General features: G+C 38.7%; 4 protein-coding genes across 7 annotated transcripts in view; 2 read left to right on the plus strand and 2 right to left on the minus strand.

Annotated features, from left to right (window-relative positions):
• The window catches only part of Mct1 (Monocarboxylate transporter 1), a 26687-nt gene extending 21456 nt beyond the window's left edge, over positions 1-5231 (plus strand). For both annotated transcript variants that reach the window (XM_028301730.1, XM_028301729.1), the window contains exons 4-7: positions 404-628; positions 773-1552; positions 1992-2192; positions 3888-5231. In XM_028301730.1, coding sequence (XP_028157531.1) covers positions 404-628; positions 773-1552; positions 1992-2192; positions 3888-4042 — 1361 coding nt within the window. In that variant the 3' untranslated portion in view covers positions 4043-5231. The remainder of the gene's footprint in view (positions 1-403; positions 629-772; positions 1553-1991; positions 2193-3887) is intronic.
• LOC114350800 (uncharacterized) lies at positions 5123-8661 on the minus strand. 2 transcript variants are annotated; one of them, XM_028301733.1, is made up of 7 exons: positions 8442-8661; positions 7578-7746; positions 7199-7329; positions 6879-7077; positions 6705-6786; positions 6410-6559; positions 5123-5975 (listed from the first exon to the last, which is right to left on the minus strand). In XM_028301733.1, the coding sequence occupies exons 1-7, from the start codon at positions 8572-8574 to the stop codon at positions 5844-5846; spliced, it is 996 nt and encodes a 331-aa protein (XP_028157534.1). In that variant the 5' UTR covers positions 8575-8661; the 3' UTR covers positions 5123-5843. The 2 variants fall into 2 exon arrangements, with proteins under 2 accessions (XP_028157534.1, XP_028157533.1); XM_028301732.1 differs by having other exon boundaries at positions 6855-7077.
• Positions 8662-10066: 1405 nt separating this feature from the next.
• Positions 10067-12790, minus strand: LOC114350812 (visual pigment-like receptor peropsin). Of its 2 annotated transcripts, none has more exons than XM_028301750.1 (7): positions 12404-12790; positions 12125-12287; positions 11791-11918; positions 11359-11581; positions 11186-11270; positions 10817-10963; positions 10067-10274 (listed from the first exon to the last, which is right to left on the minus strand). In XM_028301750.1, exons 1-7 carry the CDS (start codon positions 12498-12500, stop codon positions 10098-10100), a joined length of 1020 nt encoding a protein of 339 aa, XP_028157551.1. In that variant the 5' UTR covers positions 12501-12790; the 3' UTR covers positions 10067-10097. The 2 variants fall into 2 exon arrangements, with proteins under 2 accessions (XP_028157551.1, XP_028157552.1); XM_028301751.1 differs by having other exon boundaries at positions 10113-10270.
• A 1665-nt stretch (positions 12791-14455) lies between these two features.
• On the plus strand, positions 14456-18052 carry LOC114350815 (SET domain-containing protein SmydA-8-like). Its single transcript, XM_028301755.1, has 2 exons — positions 14456-15928; positions 17975-18052. The coding sequence occupies exons 1-2, from the start codon at positions 14755-14757 to the stop codon at positions 17977-17979; spliced, it is 1179 nt and encodes a 392-aa protein (XP_028157556.1). The 5' UTR covers positions 14456-14754; the 3' UTR covers positions 17980-18052.
• The last annotated feature ends 97 nt before the right edge of the window (positions 18053-18149 follow it).

An 18149-nucleotide genomic window follows, 5' to 3' on the forward strand; every position in this document is an offset into this window, starting at 1 on the left:
CGCGGCTTGACCCAGTTATTCATTGAGTAATATGGAAACTAACTTTTTTTTTTTCATTTATTATCTTTTACAAAGGAAGTTCTTAAACATATTACAATTAAATGCATTGGCATAAACCACTGAGGTTTGTTTGCAATGCTAGATGCGGTCAGTCTATTAAATTAGTAATCAAACAGTTGCGTTCTACAAAGAAACTAAAAAAACTTAATAAAAGTTACAATTTTCATAGATAGGCATCCCTGTCGAGCCGATTTACCAAGAGGTTACTATATAATGTATTCGTATAAGTCGTACCCATACTAGGCAAATGCATTTCCGCTATGAAATATGTTCGAGAAAAAACGACCTTAGCTTGGACTTAATGTTATTTTCATAACTGTAATGTGTATGACTTTTATTTCAGGTCCAATATCCAGCTCTTTCGTGAACCGATGGGGCTGCCAGCGCGTCACCGTCGCCGGCGCCCTATTGGCGTCAGCTTGCGTGATGGTCTCAGCGTTCGCCACCAACGTAGTCACCCTCATCGTCACCATCGGCATCGGCGCCGGCTTCGGCTTCGGTCTCATCTACCTTCCGGCCATCGTGTCCGTGACCGTCTGGTTTGAGCGCTACAGGAGCCTTGCTACGGGTAGGTACGGATTTCGTTGCAGTGTAGTGGTGCTCTTACTGTTATTTAATTATTTTTTTCTGTAAAAAAGCTGAACATTTGTTTAGTAAATGTAATCCAAGAGTTGGTATTTAAGTTACTCACATCCATTGTTTAACTTTACAGGCATTGCAGTATGTGGATCAGGACTTGGAACATTCCTGTTCGCGCCAATCACATCCATGCTCGTCGCAGAGTACGGCTGGCGAGGAGCCATGGCCATCATCGGAGCATTTGTCCTAAACTGCGTGCCCCTCGGCCTCATGTTCAAGCCGGTACCTGAACCACGAAGAACGCCAGCATCGGAACCCATGCTGCCCAAATCACCCAATACCCCACTGAAACGATCTCAAAGTACAGAACACGTTATTCGTGCCAATGGAAAATACGACGAAAGCGACATAGCAAGACTGACCCTTTCACAACCTGCACTTAACAATCCTCAGGAGCAAAAGCATCAGCCACCCTCTCGCCACGGCAGCGGCATTATGCAGAGGCCGGACGTCTTATATCAGGGGAGCATGACGAGCTTAGCGAAATTCCGAGCGCCCTCGCCCGACAGAATTCAAATTCCTAAAGAGGAGAGAGAAGCGAGGTGCGGCTGGCTGCCCTGCTCCGCGGAATCGAAGGCCGCCTTATCAGAAATGCTCGACTTATCGCTTCTAGTTGACCCCGTTTTTATACTTTTTTCAATATCCAACTTTTTAACTAGCATAGGCTTTTACATTCCTTACGTATACATAGTGCCTATGAGTGAAAAAATGGGAGTGGAGAACTCGGCCTACTTGATCTCTATAATTGGTGGGGCGAACTTGGTGGGAAGAATCATCCTCGGCTTCATTAGCGACAAGCCGTGGGTGAATCGTTTGCTGGCATACAATTTGTGCCTTACGATGGCAGGCATAAGTGAGTATATTGCATTCCAATATATTAACTGTATTTGACCTCAATTTACAATTGTTAGTAAATCGGTCAGTATAAATATAATCGTAAACAATCAATATCACAGATAAAAGTTGGTAGCACAATTACACGAAATATGCGCAATTAATTTTCATAAATCAGTTGATATCTTTCAAGATTGTTAGCTATCTAATCGAACTTATCGAAAATAATTATTTTTAACAACCATAGATATCTAACCAAAGCTTTGCACTGAAAAAGTCAATCCTTATCTTTGAACTCCTACTTTTATCTCCTGATTAATGTCACGGGTCCAATGACGTTTTAACTTTCCATTAGAACCAATATTGCCTTCATTGGTTAGGTTTTGGGGTTTACAGACGAAAGACGAAAAGTGGGGAATACCTAGTCCGGTATAAAAAAATACGTATTTATGTTACAGGCACAGCAATGGCGATGGCGTGCTGGGAGTTCTGGGGCCTGGCCATATACGCGACCACCTTCGGCTTCACCATCGGGGCGTACGTGGGACTGACGTCGGTGGTCCTGGTAGACTTACTGGGGCTGGAGCGGCTGACCAACGCGTTCGGCCTGCTACTGCTCTTCCAGGGCATAGCCTCGCTCATTGGGCCGCCTTTTGCAGGTAACCAAAATATTGAATTTCTACTTTATTTGTCCCTCAACATAAGACTAAAGTTTTCACCATTAAACCCTAATTTGTAAGTGACCCCTATGTAAACAAAATTCCTGTTATTTGTTTACAAATTGTTACCTTAAGGGTCACTTAAAAATTAGGGATTGATGGTGAAAACAGGCATAACCCCCTTATTAATAAAAAGTTACGCCTAGGATGAACCCTGGATTAAAACTTTCCATACTAAATGACAATTTAAGCCAGAGCTCAACTAGGGTGTAACTTTTATTATTGTGGGGTATGACTCTACCTATCTGATGAACTAGCGCCATCCCAAAACTACACTGCAAGTGGTATTAAAACGTATCTGAATTATGAACTAGTCAACCTCTCCAGGTTCTTGAAATGTTCAATGTGTGATTTGCTTCGGAATATAGCTAACAGATGGAGTTCATACTTTCAGGAGAAACTAGCGCCATCTAACGTGACTATATAGCTTTAAGTGAAAATTAAAGAGCCAAAGCGCGGCCTCTCGTGTCTCGTAAAGAAAACACTGAACATGAGGTTATGGTTTAATTTTCCATTTTCCTAAGCTAACAAAAAAATCCCATCAAAAATAATACTTGTCAAAAAAACCAAGTCTTGCAACTCAGTTGTTCTACGGTAAAAAGTTGTGAGATCCATGTAATACCAAGTCCAGGCCAGGAAATCTTTAACGTTTTACATAAATTATTGACTTGGCCATCGCACTGAATAATTTAATTTACACGTGTTTTCATGCGATGGCCAAGTCAATATATTTATGTAAAAGGTTAAAGATTTCCTGGCCTGGACTTGGTATTACATGGATCTCACAACTTTTTACCGTAGAACAACTGAGTTGCGAGACTTGGTTTTTTTGACAAGTATTNNNNTCCATTTTTAACTTTTCGGAAAAGTTCAAAGCTGAATTTAAAAAAAACTAGATGATATTTGCCAGTAAATTTAGATTTGATGCAACCCTATATCAATGCACGTCAAAACTAAATATTTACTTTGAGGCTACGCTTAGTAGTTTTTTTTTAAATCGAAATTAAATGATGCGATTTGGGTATTTTGGTGAAATTACTAAAAAACTTAATTATAAAAGTAGCCGCCTGACATGGAACGTGTTATGGGGGCTGAAAATATAGGAAATGACCCATTCTATCCGCCAAATCATTTTGGCACACGATGCGCCAAACACCCTGTATACCTACTCACGGCTTGACGTGTCTTTCTATTTTAGTTGAAATAGAACGCGAAAGTTTAAAACTTATCCTATTATTTAAAAACCTAACGGCCGAATACTGAAACACTACTCNGTAACTTTGACCCGTTATAATTCTTAAACTGCTGGTTCAAATTGAATGAAATTTTAAATATACCGTGTCTTTACAATGCCTGCATAGCTAATGAAAATTCAGCCTTCTAATTTTATCCACAACGAAGTTACAGGCGGTCGAAAATGGCCTGAATTGCTTCGAGAAAAGGATGGTACGGCCGTGCCGCTTTTTTGCTCGACTTGGTGGGGGCACTCCCGTGCCCCCAGATTTATTAGTCGTTTTGAACACAGGCACTCCTTGTACAAAGAAAAAGCCGAGTTGTTATTTGTCTATTATGACGATTTATAAATAGTTTATTTTACGATTATTGAGTTCAATAACAATTAACTAAATATTTCAGGCTGGCTCTACGACGCGGTGGAATCCTACGCGCCCGCGTTCTATGTAGCAGGAGGGACCATCTCCCTCAGCGGGATCATCCTGTTCCTCATCCCGCTAGTGGAGCGGCGCAGCAACAGGAACCGCTTCGACGAGGCCGTGCTGGAGCAGATATAGCAGGACCGCCGGGGCACGTGCCCCGTCATCGTGCTCAACAGCCCCTCCACCCCCTCCGCCCCGTCCTCCCCGGACTCCTCTAACAGGGTACACAACACTAACATAACACACGAACATAACTTTTATACCAATTGTGATGAAGAGTGTGAATGCGCATTTGATGCCGATCAAACTCATTCCAGAGCGTGCGGAAGTGAATGTCAGTGTAGTGATAATTTTAATGGTGCAATACGTATAGATTCTTTTTAAGGTAAAGTGCCGATGGTTCTACGTTACCCAAAGAACTGCAACCAATTTCTAAATGTATAAGATTATAATGTAAGCTATTAGAATATACTTTATTTGTAAACTATAAATATTCTGTAAATTATGTATAATATCTTATCTTAGTGAGTCACACTTGAGAAACGTGGAGTTTAATGATAGACGAATCAATGCGTTTATTTCAGTTTATTTATTCATAAAATTGAGAGACATTAATTGATTAAATATTGACACCAAGTTCCATTAATATACTTAAAATTATTTCGTTATGGATCTTCCAGAAGGGTTTTAAGTTACACAATTAGATTTAAAAAATCATTTTATTAAGATTAAAAGAGATAACCTTACGATACATGTTACATGGGTAAGAAATCGTGGTAATATGTTAGATCTTACTTAGGGAAAGTATGGACTTATTCTATGACGGCCTTATTGTGGACCAATCGTGGGTAGAATGGGTAAGGTCCCGGAACCAATCAGATGCATAATCTGCTACTTGTGATCGTATACAGTAACGGCCAGTGCACGGTCAGTCTCGATCCATCGACAGAAGAGGCCCGAGGTATCAGACGGTAATCGTCTATTTTTATATACTTAGTGAGTCATGTATTGGCTATGTGACCTAGATACGAGACTGACTGAAGCTGGGTCGCCTAATAATTTAGAACATCGATTCTTTCTAGTAACGACAGGTACATTTACTTGTATATTTGCGCTATTGCATCGTGTTCAGTAGCGTCGGCAAATAATTTCTTCTTATTCTCTTTTTGTAATCTATAACTTCGACTGAATTAGATAATTGTGTATATTTGTGACGACTAAACTGCGAGTCGTCGATATCCTTCGTACAAATCTATGTCTCTATATTATATTATTGTTGATCTTGTGCATCTAATGCGCTACTTGTACATTGATGTTATGCATATACCTAACATTAATTGAAATATATCGGAATTGATAACATGTCAAACCGTATTTTATTTTGATTTAAAATCAGAACCTTTTGAAAAAATATAACCAACTTTATGAAATGGACGTATACCCTCGATTGGATTCAACAAGTAAGCTATTTTTAACCTGACGTGCGGTTTTAGAACCGTTTCAGTTACGCCAAAAAACTTAGTTTACTCGTACCTACCTATGTTTGCTTACTTACTATTACTTATTGAATAATCACATTGAGATTGAGTTCAAAAAACAACACTTACTTACAACTATTACTGTGAGCAGTTACAGTACAAATACAGGGACGTATTCTACTTTTTTGTTTCAAACTCGAACCAATAAAATGAGGAAGCTTTGAAATATCTAAAATAAATTAACAAGGTAAAATGTACAGTATAGGGATATAAAAAATATTAATGTGGGTTAATTCGTATAAGGTTTTAAAAATAATTGATATGATAAATTTAAAAGTACCTACCTACATAGTATCAAAAAGTAGAATTACCCTGTACTATATTATTAGGAGATCAGAGATATGGTAAATCCACCTCCTTTCTCGTGTTAGTGCGTGGTAGGNGGGGTGGGGATTTATTTAGTTGCGCCTGAGGCGGCCCTGGCGGCGGAGATCTTCTTCATCAGGGCGATCCCAGAACAAATTCATCACTTTGGCTGCAAGGGGCGAGTCTTTCAGAGCGAAGGCGCCAATTCCAAGCACGGGAGCCACCTTAAAGGTAACAATTTTTAAACAATTATGAAATAAATTAATAAAAAGACATCATGATTTCGAAGTCCAAAATACAACTAATATTCCTGTTTAACTCTCCGATATATGCTTGTGTTACGAGTAGTAGTGGAGGAGTTTAGCTTCTAGCGGACAACGAGTAGGTACCGAATTACCAATTCTCGACTCGCAGTCCGACATTGACGCCTTTAGGCTATTATCGCATCAAATGTTAATGCCCGCCTTCCACTGTGAACGGAAGCACTTCTATGAAGATTGCTGTTGCGAGTTAATCGGAGTCCGTACGGAGCCCGCTCCGCTCGCAGTGGAAGGCGGGCATTAAGCTTAGTTACTTATAGGAAATGGAAGCTCACGCATTTAACAACTGCGCCAATTTTATTCCAATTTTATCATCTGACATTAGGTATAATACATACGTAGTTCATCACCAAGGCCGTCTTAACAAGGTACGGGGTGAAGAAGAAGGCCATCGAGTCGAACATGATCTGATTGTGTATCACTCCATAGCGTATGGAAATGAGCGGCACCCAGAATCCGAAGCTAACCATCGCCATTACCATGACGGCCTGGAAAAATACATATTATATGAGTTCAGACACATTTTGTAGGTCATGTATGAAACAAAGGCCGACAATCAATCAAACCAGAATCAATCAAACCCAGAGTTGAATAGAAATAATGATAAGATTATTTCGTCATTAGGTCACTTACATCTGTAAATGTAGCCTGGTATTCGTCGTATTTTTTCAGTTTGTACGCTTCCAAATACTTAGTGTACATTATAGAGCCAAACCTAAAACAGATGGTTGTAGTTATGAAAACGAATTAATTTTGCAATCACAAATTTCGAGGTTTACTTACATAACAAGAAACGGTTTGAAGTACATCAGAGCAAAAAGCGCAATAAAAATGTTTGCGAGTATTCCGTTTTCTGGAAGTTTCAGATCCATTGTGCAGTGCTTGCAATCAAAGTCTTTTCCATAGCCTACGCCGATGCCAATCATTGGCAATATTGAGTAAAGGCATGCCAGCCCAAAGGAGATGCTGAAAAATAGGGTATTATGCCAGTCGGGGATGGGCCATCCTGAAAATGACAACAAAATGTTAATAAAAAGCGTGTTTTTTTTTATAAACCATAAACCTGACTGTGTCGATTTTATATTTTTTATGTAACATCCCTATTATGAGATCCAAATAGTCATTACCTTGCTGGGTGTAGTAAGCGTTGATGAATCTTTCAATGCAGAGGTGGGTCAGAGACTCAATCTCGAAGACGGAAAGAAATGTATCAATAAAACCGAGTAATTTGCACAGCGAAATAAATTGGTTCATAAATCTGAAATTACGAAATTGACAATTAACTACTTATTCAGTTAAGAACACACTAAAGTATATTTTTTTAACAAAAAATGTAACTTCACTTTTCCAAATTAATTTATTTTTAAAACGCATGAGTAAAGTAAAATATTTTGGTTTAAATTGCAACCTATTCATTATTAGAAGAAGATTGGAGTAATCAAGCTTAAGTGTAGCTGTACTAACTGTAGCTAGTCTCAAATGAAACATAAAAAATAGTAAACATACTCAAACAAGTAGCCAATGGTTAAGGTGTTCGCCACTGTGTAGGTCGACCGGCGGAATGTAACCGCCGTGAAGAGCGGCAGCAAATTCTGGTAGCGGCTCAGCCCAGACAGCTTGTCCGATCGCAGGATGCAGAAAGTCACTATCATTCCAATAGCAAATGCCAGCACGCCTAAAATAACAAATTCCAACTATACAGGTATTCCAATTATAACTACCTATAAGTGATCTCACTTGATTATTTCTAAACTGTACAAGATACCAAAAAAACTAGTTACTGATCCTGTATAATGGGTCGTGGTAAATAACAACAACTTAAATCATATCAGATCTTAAACAATTCATTTTACACCCCCTAGGTTTTTAGGAGAAATTGCTTCCTGGCTATAAGCCCGCCGAAATTGTGCCGTTTCAGTTTTGTTAACTGAAATGAAAGAGATGCTATCTAAGTAATCTATCTTTCTTTGCACAAAAAATATTTACTTGTGAATGAATAAAAGTTGAAGTTAGTGAAAATCCTTTGCAATGTTTTCAGCAACGTGTCATACGCGAATCATACTACGAGTAAATAGTTAACAAAGTTATTAGGACTCATTCGCGTGGCAGATACTTTATCTCAAATGGACTCTTTGTTGTGACCGTTTGGTACATTATGACACCGATACAAAAAAAGTATATTATTTTCTATGATCATGTAAAATCGCAAAAATAAAGAACAGTGCCTAGATTGAACTTTACGAACGAAAAGTTAAGGTCTTTTCAAGATAACAATAAAAAAAAATCATTAACTTGTTACGATAACGCTTAATATTATTAAAATAAAGATAAAAAAAGCATTAAACAGTATTGAAAATCCAAAAAAATTACCAATATCGAAGTAAGCGTTCCTCAAGCTGTTGATTTCTGATTCCTTAAAGAGGTCTTGCGGATAGCGGCAGACCCTGTTTTCGTCGCAATCCTCGTATATGGGGCTGTAGAGCCGGTAGGTGTGGATGGACATTTTGACGGCGGGGCGGCTTCCCTGTCTGGAGGCTTCAGATGGGAATGAGCCAGACTCCCGGGAGACGCTGCGATGCGCTTGCGTGCAGCGGCGACAGGGCCGGGGGTGGCGATGCAGCGGCCGCGGGATGTACCTGTTGCGCCGGACGCGCCGGTCGCGATATGCTCCGCTCGGCTTATTGTTCTTCAAACTTGATGTAACGTAGAACGCTCTTGAGTTTGCGAACTACTTACGAGTATAAGCGCTAAGCCTTAGAGGAGAAGTTGGAAGAAACTCGATTATCTGAAACGATTGTATAAGTTTATTTAGGAATAACAATCGAGGTATAGTTAGGTTTCTTTAGGATGAGACTTCATGAAAACAACTGTCTTAGTTTACTTAATGACTACAATTAACTTAATTGCTCATTTAAGATTTGCAGTATCAAAAAATAAGAATTGTAAAATCTTAATTAGGTATCTACGTTGTTAAGGTTTATTTAGAGAGAGAACTTTCCAAAAATTGATTTTGGTTAGAAACTTACATTAAAAACAATTTCAATGCGACAATTTCATAGGTTAGAAAACTGTAGTTACTTACCTACATGTAGAGATTAGAGAACAGAAAACCCCAGCTCTATGAACAAACGACGCACCAATGAAAAATCGATAGTAAATTGATAGGTATGTCTTTTCATAACCTATTGCTCCAAGAATTTTCTTGACGCACTTAATAATGATAAAATCAGCGGAGATGTTTTGTTTAACACTTGTAGTGATATTCCATTGTAATATATTAACATTTGATCATCACAGCACACGTCTATCACCCATCAAATGCCAAAAATAATCATATTTAATGCAAAGCAATAAATTATTCTCTGAGCGTATCGCTACATCACTAATCACGGCAGATGGGTGGCGCGGGCGGGAACAACCCCTCGCTATTCGTCAATAAATATAGGTCCAGCCCCATCACCTAGGTTACATCCGATCAATAAACTCGTCTGCACTGCGTATGTCTGCACCCGGTCACCGCTCCGGCCCGGGGATCGGAAGCTGGAACTCACCTGTGTTGTAACAAAGGGTTTTAATAACCCACGTATTTGAAACAAATTAATGTTCTTTTTAGAAAGATGTATAGAACCGTATAGCTTATGAGGAAGTAAAGGCTCTTCCGACGATTTAGTCGGTCTTTGTAAACATTTTTTCAATTGAACAAAAATGTATTAAGGCATAATAATGAAGATAATGAGAGAGATCACCTTCTCCGATTGTTTGCTCGAGTACGTACTGCATTTCATAAAGATCTTAGGAAAGTATTGCGTACAAATTAAATAGATAAGCTAAATTCAAAAGCGTATCAAATAAAACTGTGTTTAATACAAAACGTCATAATATTTTATTACTTAGATTTACTTAAGAAATTATAATTTACATTATGTTTAAATTATTTATAGGCCTGACGATCAGTCTTTGCTACCGAAACTTGCATCTTCTATGATTTGGGAATTCGTTAATTTTTCAATAACAGCACTGAAACCGTTACATTCCATATGTATAGTAATCGTTGTTCTGTTGCTTGAGGAGGTATTCCCTGTTGAACTGCTTGGCCTTGTCGGGGTGTAGGAGCGCGTAGTGCCGCCGCATGCGACCTAGCAGGGCGGCACGTAATCTTTCGTCTGAAGCCAGGTAGCAGAGGACTGGAATGCTAGTTGCTGCCTGAAACAAAACATGATAGGTAAGCGAAGTATCTTCATCTCTACAAGAGGTATACATATACATTACCTAGCCTACAATAACGCTTCGTCTGTCAAAGAGTTTTATGTGCTGATTTTTTAATGCACAAAATCACAGAGTGATTCGATAGGAAGGTTTAAAAGTAGGTAGCTATTTAGATTAGATTTTCGGAATATTATTAATCTTTTTACTTCAGTTCTAATCTGTAGAAGATAACAAGTGTGGACTGAATATCACTGGCGGCACAGGTGGCAAGTAACTAACTATACCTAAGGTAGAGCAGCTATTGCCAGGTGTGGCACCAGGACCTACAGGTTTTCCCTACCGCCAAGGCAACCTGCCTCAACAATTTCAACTAACCTCAAGAGCAATGGACGCGATGAGAGCTAGTGCCGCTGGCACGTGCGGCCGGTAGCCATACGCCAGCAGCGGCAACCATTTTCAGCCGCTCAGCACTGCTGCCGGCACCCACAGTGCCAGGGTCACCACTGTCAAGGCACGTGCACTCTACAATGTCAACTAACCTCAGCTGCAATGGGCGCGATGAGAGCTAGTGCCGCTGGCACATGCGGCCGGTAGCCATACGCCAGCAGCGGCAGCCATTGCCAGCCGCTCAGCACTGCTGCTGGAACCCACAGCGCCAGGGTCGCCACTGTCAAGGCGTGTGCACTCTACAATGATAAAAGACCGGTAATTTATTTGATATTCATAAATAAGTAGAGCTATCTATGAAATTCCTGGGACATAATGCACACACATTTTTACGACTGCAAAAATGTATTTTAATAAAAAGTAAATAAGGCTTCCTATTCAGCTCCAAGTTATTCAAAATATTACGACAAGAGCCTCTACTACCTAAAAGTCCCTTTCATGTCACCTCTCCCCTAACATACCTTTGTAAGGCGCTTTTGTTCTCTTTGTTGTTCACTTCTGTAATATATCCTTTCCAAACGTATTGCTTTCCCCATGAAATAAAAACTGAAACAAAAATACATTACATAAATAAAGTACTATGTAGACCATTCACTTGTATTTCAAGATTCCAATTAATAAATAAGATGCTTACATGGCTATCACGGGTACCACCCCGCACAGTATGACATAAGGTATACTGTATCCGATTTGCCTAGTGCCAGCCTGTAGCGACGGCCACAGAAAGGTGCACGAGGTGCCCGTGGTGTCGCAGGAGTACACTCCATATCCGAACAGCGGCGGCGTCGCGAAGATCACGGAGCTCAACCAGCATACGCCCACCAGCGTCCAGTACCATCGGAAGTAAAGTGACTTTTCTGGAAAATTCCATCCAATCAGCATTTTTAAACGCAAACCTGTTTAGAAATCTGGTGATGATCCAATTTAATTTACTCAACAGTATAAAATCACATATCAACAAAATAAATCAATACAGACTTATTTCTCAGTCGGCTTTGTGCCAAAATATTTAATTAACTATTAGATTGAAACGTCAATCAAATTAAAATACTTTTAAACAACTCACCACGTCGGTAAAATCTGGCTTGTAAATATCTCTCCAGAACAATGGAGAACAAGGCGGCCATTTGAAAGACACCAAAAAACTGATTCAAGAACGCGAAAAGTTGACAGCATGATGGGCCGAACAGCCACCTGAGTGCAGATTAGTAGTTTTAATAACATAAATTAAATCAAATAGTTCCTGATATATATCAGTCATGTTACTGACCTAGTTACTTATTAATAGGTACAACCAAACTAAATGGTTAATATTGCAACATTAATATCTACTAAAACAATTGCCAACTAACCAATTCAAAGTCTAAAAATTATACCATTGAGCATTAATCAAAACTCACCTTTTCGCTATCGCTGACGATCCCGAAAAAGGAAAACCAAGTAGATTTCTGCCAAGTGATGCCGAGCATAGATTAAGTACCAGAATATGACTCTTGAATATTAACAGGTGGCTGTGGATGAACGTGGCAAAAAGCCAACCGTTTAGCAGCACCCCGAATACACCTGTCAAAATATCTTCATCAAAACTGTGCAGACTGTACACCGTCGTATTACTTCCGCCATCGCGTAAATTTAGCAGCGAAGGTATTTAGTGCGTTCGGATTCGGTAGATCACTTACCAAAGAGTATGAGACAGGCGCCCAGCAGCGTTTTGTAGGAACTATCAAAATAATACCAAGGACACTCATCTTCTTGATAATCGAACAGCGTTTGCATTCTCGAGCCTTACGTTTAGCGAACCTCAGGCACCGAAGGCAGGGCTCCCGCGGTATTGGAGTTGTTTATTGCGCATTTAGCTAAATTTTCACCGGGAGTCAAGGAACGTCCACTTGGGGCAAGTGGTCACAGAGACTGGTCAGGTTGTCGAACCAGCGAGAGGGACAATGGAGAGGATCGCGTTTCAGGAGCAGAGCCACTTTGTACGGCGCATCGAGGGCGTGAACGTTGTGCTACGGTAAGCAACGAGCGTCGAGCAAACAGCGAGTGGTTAGTAAATTCGTAGGCGCCAGTAGAAACATTCGCTTTGCAGTCAGTTGTATACGTATTTGAAGGTTTATGAATGAAAAGAAGAGGAATGGGTCGAACTTTTACTAAATCTTGTTAATTAAGTACCTATTTATTTCGTGCTCTTGTATTTACTTCGTCTTCATAATATTCGTAACATAAACAGATAAATTACAATAAAGGTACCTATACTAGGTAAAAATTCTATAAGGATTTTCAGGATTATCAGAAAATACAAATATTCCTGTAAGAGCCCTGAAAATCCTAATAGAGTCAATTGCTAGTAAAAGGAATGGCTGTTAGAGCCACAGCCACTGCTAAATAGGTACGTTAACGTACATGTTAATTCTTATAATTGGGAGTAATTCATTTTTTTTTTTTTTTAATCCACAACGAGGAAGCTCTTGGCCTGTATCTCACCTGATGAATGAATTCATGAACATTCATGAATTAACGTGTTCCTATCCACGGAATATTTCAGCTTCCTTTCAGTAATCATGATGGTACAAAATTAAATATTTAGGTGCAATTGGTGAAATATGTACAATATCAAAACAAAACACCTAGCCATCGAAGGCAAGATTTCTATGCTTTGGTCTATATATATAACTACACAAAACGTTTTCTTAGCTCATTTAAATAAGCTTCCTATTTTAGGCAACTTTATTAATTAACCCAACAAACGATGATTCACCTAGAGGTATGAAAAGTAGTTAACTGGCTATTTTCAGAATATAGACACAAAATTTTAAGGTTAAGCCTTTTTGGAAGAATTTTTTTACAAATACGTGAATTTATGTATACAGAGAAGATTAGCTTTTAGCTCTTAGTTTAGTACAAAAAAAATATTTATCGGTTTTAAATCACAATAATCATAAAACAGCAAGAAACTAGCACGTGCACAACGATACGCATCATAGGTAACCTATTCATTTCTAAATTCGTCGATACTTTGTCACTCGCCCAAAAGTCAATGCTGCACATTTCTATTTAGGGATGTTCTCATTTCACACGTTTCACACTTATTTCACGCGTAAAAACGTTAACATTTATTATGGCGAACTTGTGTTAGGCTTATAATTAATTTATCTATCATATGTAGGTAATAAAAATATACTTACCAACGTTGAACTTTTTGTGTATAATTTATTCAAAATTTCCCTGTAGAAACGCTATTTTTTGTGCTGAAACAGTTCATAACACTTGCTATAATGTAAAACTCTACCAAATGACTTTTGAGGATGTCAACTGCATACATGTAATACAGGAAATCTAAGAAATCATCGTCATTCTGTAACATGATCGGGTATTGTTGTTTACTGTACACATTGTGCCTAATGAGGTGTTACATTGACTCATGGACACTCAGGACACTTATTAATGTGTCCATACCTAAGGCTCGCCCGTAGTAACAGTGTTCAAGAAATTTTGCGTTTGTAGTAGACATAAATTGGTTAATTTATGACCAAAATAATTAGCTCGAGAAGTCTCTCTGATATTTTTGTAAATTTGAACTGAGTACTGAGCTGCGACTATAGATTCATTTACTTCACACACGTTTAAAAATAACCATCTCCGGCTTATATAACGTGGAATTTGTGATTTTTCCCAGATGTCACAGCTTCGTCTTTCACACTATTTACACGGCGGCCGTAGCTCAGGTAACAGCTCAATTTGCGCTATCTGATGTAAACACGTTCAATATATTGTTTCGAGCGTAAATCACCTGATAAATACAACACTGGCTTGGCAACGCCCGCAAAGAATACGCCGGGTACGCTCCACACTTACCTCATACGGCCGGTGCACGTCAATCGGGCTCAGCTAATTGGGGAAAAGATCGCGTGTGATTTTGGTTAAACAGAAAATACATCCTTACCTACCCGGCTTATGTTATCAAACTCGTTGATTTGTAAATTCGTATTGGAGCGCAGTGCAGTGCCGTCATCGGTCGAGTCACGGCAGGATGTTGTCGTTGGAGCAATTGTCACAAATGGTAAAGGTACACCTCGGACTCTACAGCGACGCGGACGGAGTTCAGCACTTTAGTAAGTGGATCATCGGAGAATCTTCACTCGGCGGTCGCGGATTGTTTGCCACCCAAGATATTTCATCGGGAGAAGTGCTGTTCGTGGATCACCCGATCATACGAGGACCACGCTCCGGAACCACAGTGAGCAGAGGTTGTACTGTCTGCTGTAGTATTGAAAGTGACACGTTTTTCAAATGCTCTAAATGTTCCCTGCTATTATGTTCAGAAGAGTGTCAAGAAACTACAACACACGACGAGGACTGTACGACTATCTGTCGGTGGCAAAATAAAATTCCGATTGATGAAATTGATGATGCCATACTATCAAGAGCTTTGGCGCCTATAAGGGCATTACGATTGAGTGAGGACCAAAAATTACTCATGGCTGCACTTCAAGTACATTCGCTTCCACGCCACGGAGCTGAAGTCAGAGAATTGAAAGAGTGTTTCGACATTCCAGAGGATGACGAAGATTTAATGACCCTCGCGTGTTGTGCTCTAGATACAAATGCATTTCAAATCGCAACTCCGTATGGCAAGAAGGAAATGAGCTTGCGTGGACTGTATCCAGTTTCTGGTCTGATGAACCACAACTGTGTGCCGAATACACGCCACAGCTATAATAAAGACTCGCAAATGGCAGTGAAAGCAGTAAAGCCAATACGCGCTGGGTGTGAAATATTTACAAGTTATACGGGAACATTGTGGGGAACGCCGGCTCGAAGAACCCATCTGTACAAGACAAAACATTTCTTTTGCGAATGCGACCGCTGCGCCGACCCTACCGAGCGTGGCACTCTACTGGCAGCCTTGAAGTGCTTTTCCGCGGAGTGCCCCGGCTCTCTTCTTCCGATCAACCCATTAAACGCGTCATCGCCTTGGCGGTGCATTGAATGTGATTTACGTGTGCCGATAAAAAACATTTGTACTATACAAAGTGCTCTAGGAAGTTTGATGGGTTCACTAGACTTCGAAAATGTGGATCAGTTAGAGAACTTTCTTGTCAATCGCGTAAATAAATACATTCCTAAGACGAACCAAATTGTTGTAGATCTTCAGTGTCGTCTGATTTGGGAGCTTGGGGAAGTCGACGGGCTTCGTTGGCATGGTAAGCAAATTAATTACTTACGTGACTAATTGATATCATGCTTCATTTAACACCTAGTTTATTACCATTATTAATTTGTTACTTTTATCTAATATTTAGATAACCTATTTTAATCAAACTAAGTAGGAATGCTAATAGTTGTGTAATGTGTTGTGTTGTTTAGTAAATTGTACACCAAATGCAGAAAGAATAGCAATCAAAGTCGTAAAATAAATGAATTCAATAAAGTCTTAAAACTAATTAATGGCCCAATATTGGTAGGTGTTTGCCTTACTATGAGTGATGTAAGAATATAAATTTTCACTATATGTTGCTTCTGTACAACTGCCAAAATTAATTAAGCAAATCGAGCGTTAATCGTGCGTGCGTGCCCAACCTAATAAATTGATTTTAAAAGTCATGGATTAGTACCTATCAACCTTTGGGAGTATTGTTCGAACATTCGTCTTTTAATGTCTTACGAGTTTATTTTCGTCTCTGGGATTGTATAAATATAGGTAATGCATTAGGTAATAACCGTTTCAAACGACTTCGTCCACTATTGTTGGGTTACTGAGAAAACAGTTTTAGAACTTGTGTAAAATATGTACGAGTATCATTGGAAAGATATTTTTGTAATCAATCTTGCAAAGAAATAGGTAGTTTTAAAATAAAATGCAAATATTTTACCAATAAAAACATGGCATTTAATATTCAGTGTAGATGTTTGTAAAAAATTTATAATAACAGGAGGTCAGGTAAACCCTGACCATTTCGTTTCACCAGCTGACCATGGTATGGTATACCTATGGTCTTATTACGCTTTTACTTGTAATTTGTTAACCACTTTTTTTCACACTGATTAGGTACTTACTTAGTAGCTACTAATTTTGAGCCGTTTTTCAGATAGGTTTTCGTGCTACTAGACTTTACGAGTACCTACATCCATTTCTAAATACTCGTATACTTAGTATAGTAATATTAATCTGAAATCATAAAAACCATAACACATTTTCATACGTTTGTTACACTACGCCAACATGTAACGCCTAAATTAATTTTAAATCATTTTGAAATAGAGATGGTGATTGTTGTTGGAAATGAAAGTATTTTGACACATTTTATTAATGAATTTCAATAATCTCTCCAGAAATCTTAATTGATATTTATTAGTAAGGAATGTTTCAGTCAAAATAGTTTAGATTTAAGACCTTGACAGACGTGCTTTATTGACTTTCTGACTGACTAATCCACTCGGTGGAAACGCATTACTTTCTTTGCCTGCAGCACACCCAGTCGCGAGCTAAATCATAAATGTTAATTGTACTTAGAAATTAAGCTAAAAGACAATTTGATGCACAAACACACACTTCATAACATATTCTACTCTAAAGTTCTTAAAAATGATGGAAAAAAAAATTCTCCTGGAAATCCATAACATCCCCGTTTGGGATAAAATAAAATACATACTTACATCCGTATCTAGTCTCTACTAAGCCCAGAGTTAGCAAATATCATTATGACTGACTATAAATCTGTACGGTGTAAGGAGACTGAAATAAAATAAGAACTGAAAAAGAGAGTACATACCTAAGTACTCATGAATGCTAATAAAATAAGTTCTCAATAAATTCTTATTCATCCGTTCTGAGATAAATTTTCTTTCAGTCAAAAGATTAGTGAAAACCAGAGACTGAAGAAAAACAAATACATTCTTACATCTGAAAACATTGAACAGATGTTCAGTAAAACTTGTACCTCTCGTAATATTGAAATGATCTCGTAAGACGTAGGTACGAGTATAATGCAAAACAATACCTTTAGGTAATCCGATGATAATCTTTCATGTTTAAAGCAGAAAATTACTGTAGTGAGTAGTAGATATATGTTATTACTTATTTCAGGCGTTGACAATCTCGCTAAAGGCATAAATTCTTTAAATCAATAAACTAAAATGACGCTCGATTTATTTAAAAAGGATAAACCGTTTTATTTTGACTTAATAGCTATTAATGCTTACTGCTAACTACTTACAAACATTTAATTTATTACTGTCACCTATTTCAGCGTGAACACGTAAACATTCAACAGAGCGAAGTAAACCAACATTAATGGTTCCAGATTATAACTCAAGGCTCAACGGGCAGTAAACTAAACATAAATCTTTGAACGGACGTGCATTACGTCACATTCGACACGTGAGCCGCCTTCATGAATTGGATGAGATTTAGTGTTCCAGGGG

This window comes from Ostrinia furnacalis, unplaced genomic scaffold (genome assembly GCF_004193835.3).
Source record: "Ostrinia furnacalis isolate ACB-3 unplaced genomic scaffold, ASM419383v2 OfSCF0986, whole genome shotgun sequence".
NCBI classification, from domain to species: domain Eukaryota; kingdom Metazoa; phylum Arthropoda; class Insecta; order Lepidoptera; family Crambidae; genus Ostrinia; species Ostrinia furnacalis.

Excerpts from the sequence above, each read along its gene's own strand:
- LOC114350815 (XM_028301755.1), top strand. The coding sequence starts at position 14,755 with ATGTTGTCGTTGGAGCAATTGTCACAAATGGTAAAGGTACACCTCGGA.
- LOC114350812 (XM_028301750.1), bottom strand. The coding sequence starts at position 12,500 with ATGCAAACGCTGTTCGATTATCAAGAAGATGAGTGTCCTTGGTATTAT. Across the intron at positions 11,582-11,790 it reads AGCCAGATTTTACCGACGTG|AAAAGTCACTTTACTTCCGA; the intron begins GTGAGTTGTTTA and ends GGAATTTTCCAG. Across the intron at positions 11,271-11,358 it reads GTGGTACCCGTGATAGCCAT|TTTTTATTTCATGGGGAAAG; the intron begins GTAAGCATCTTA and ends TTTTTGTTTCAG.
- LOC114350800 (XM_028301732.1), bottom strand. The coding sequence starts at position 8,574 with ATGTCCATCCACACCTACCGGCTCTACAGCCCCATATACGAGGATTGC. Across the intron at positions 7,747-8,441 it reads GAACGCTTACTTCGATATTG|GCGTGCTGGCATTTGCTATT; the intron begins GTAATTTTTTTG and ends TTGTTATTTTAG. Across the intron at positions 6,560-6,704 it reads ACCAGGCTACATTTACAGAT|GCCGTCATGGTAATGGCGAT; the intron begins GTAAGTGACCTA and ends GTATTTTTCCAG.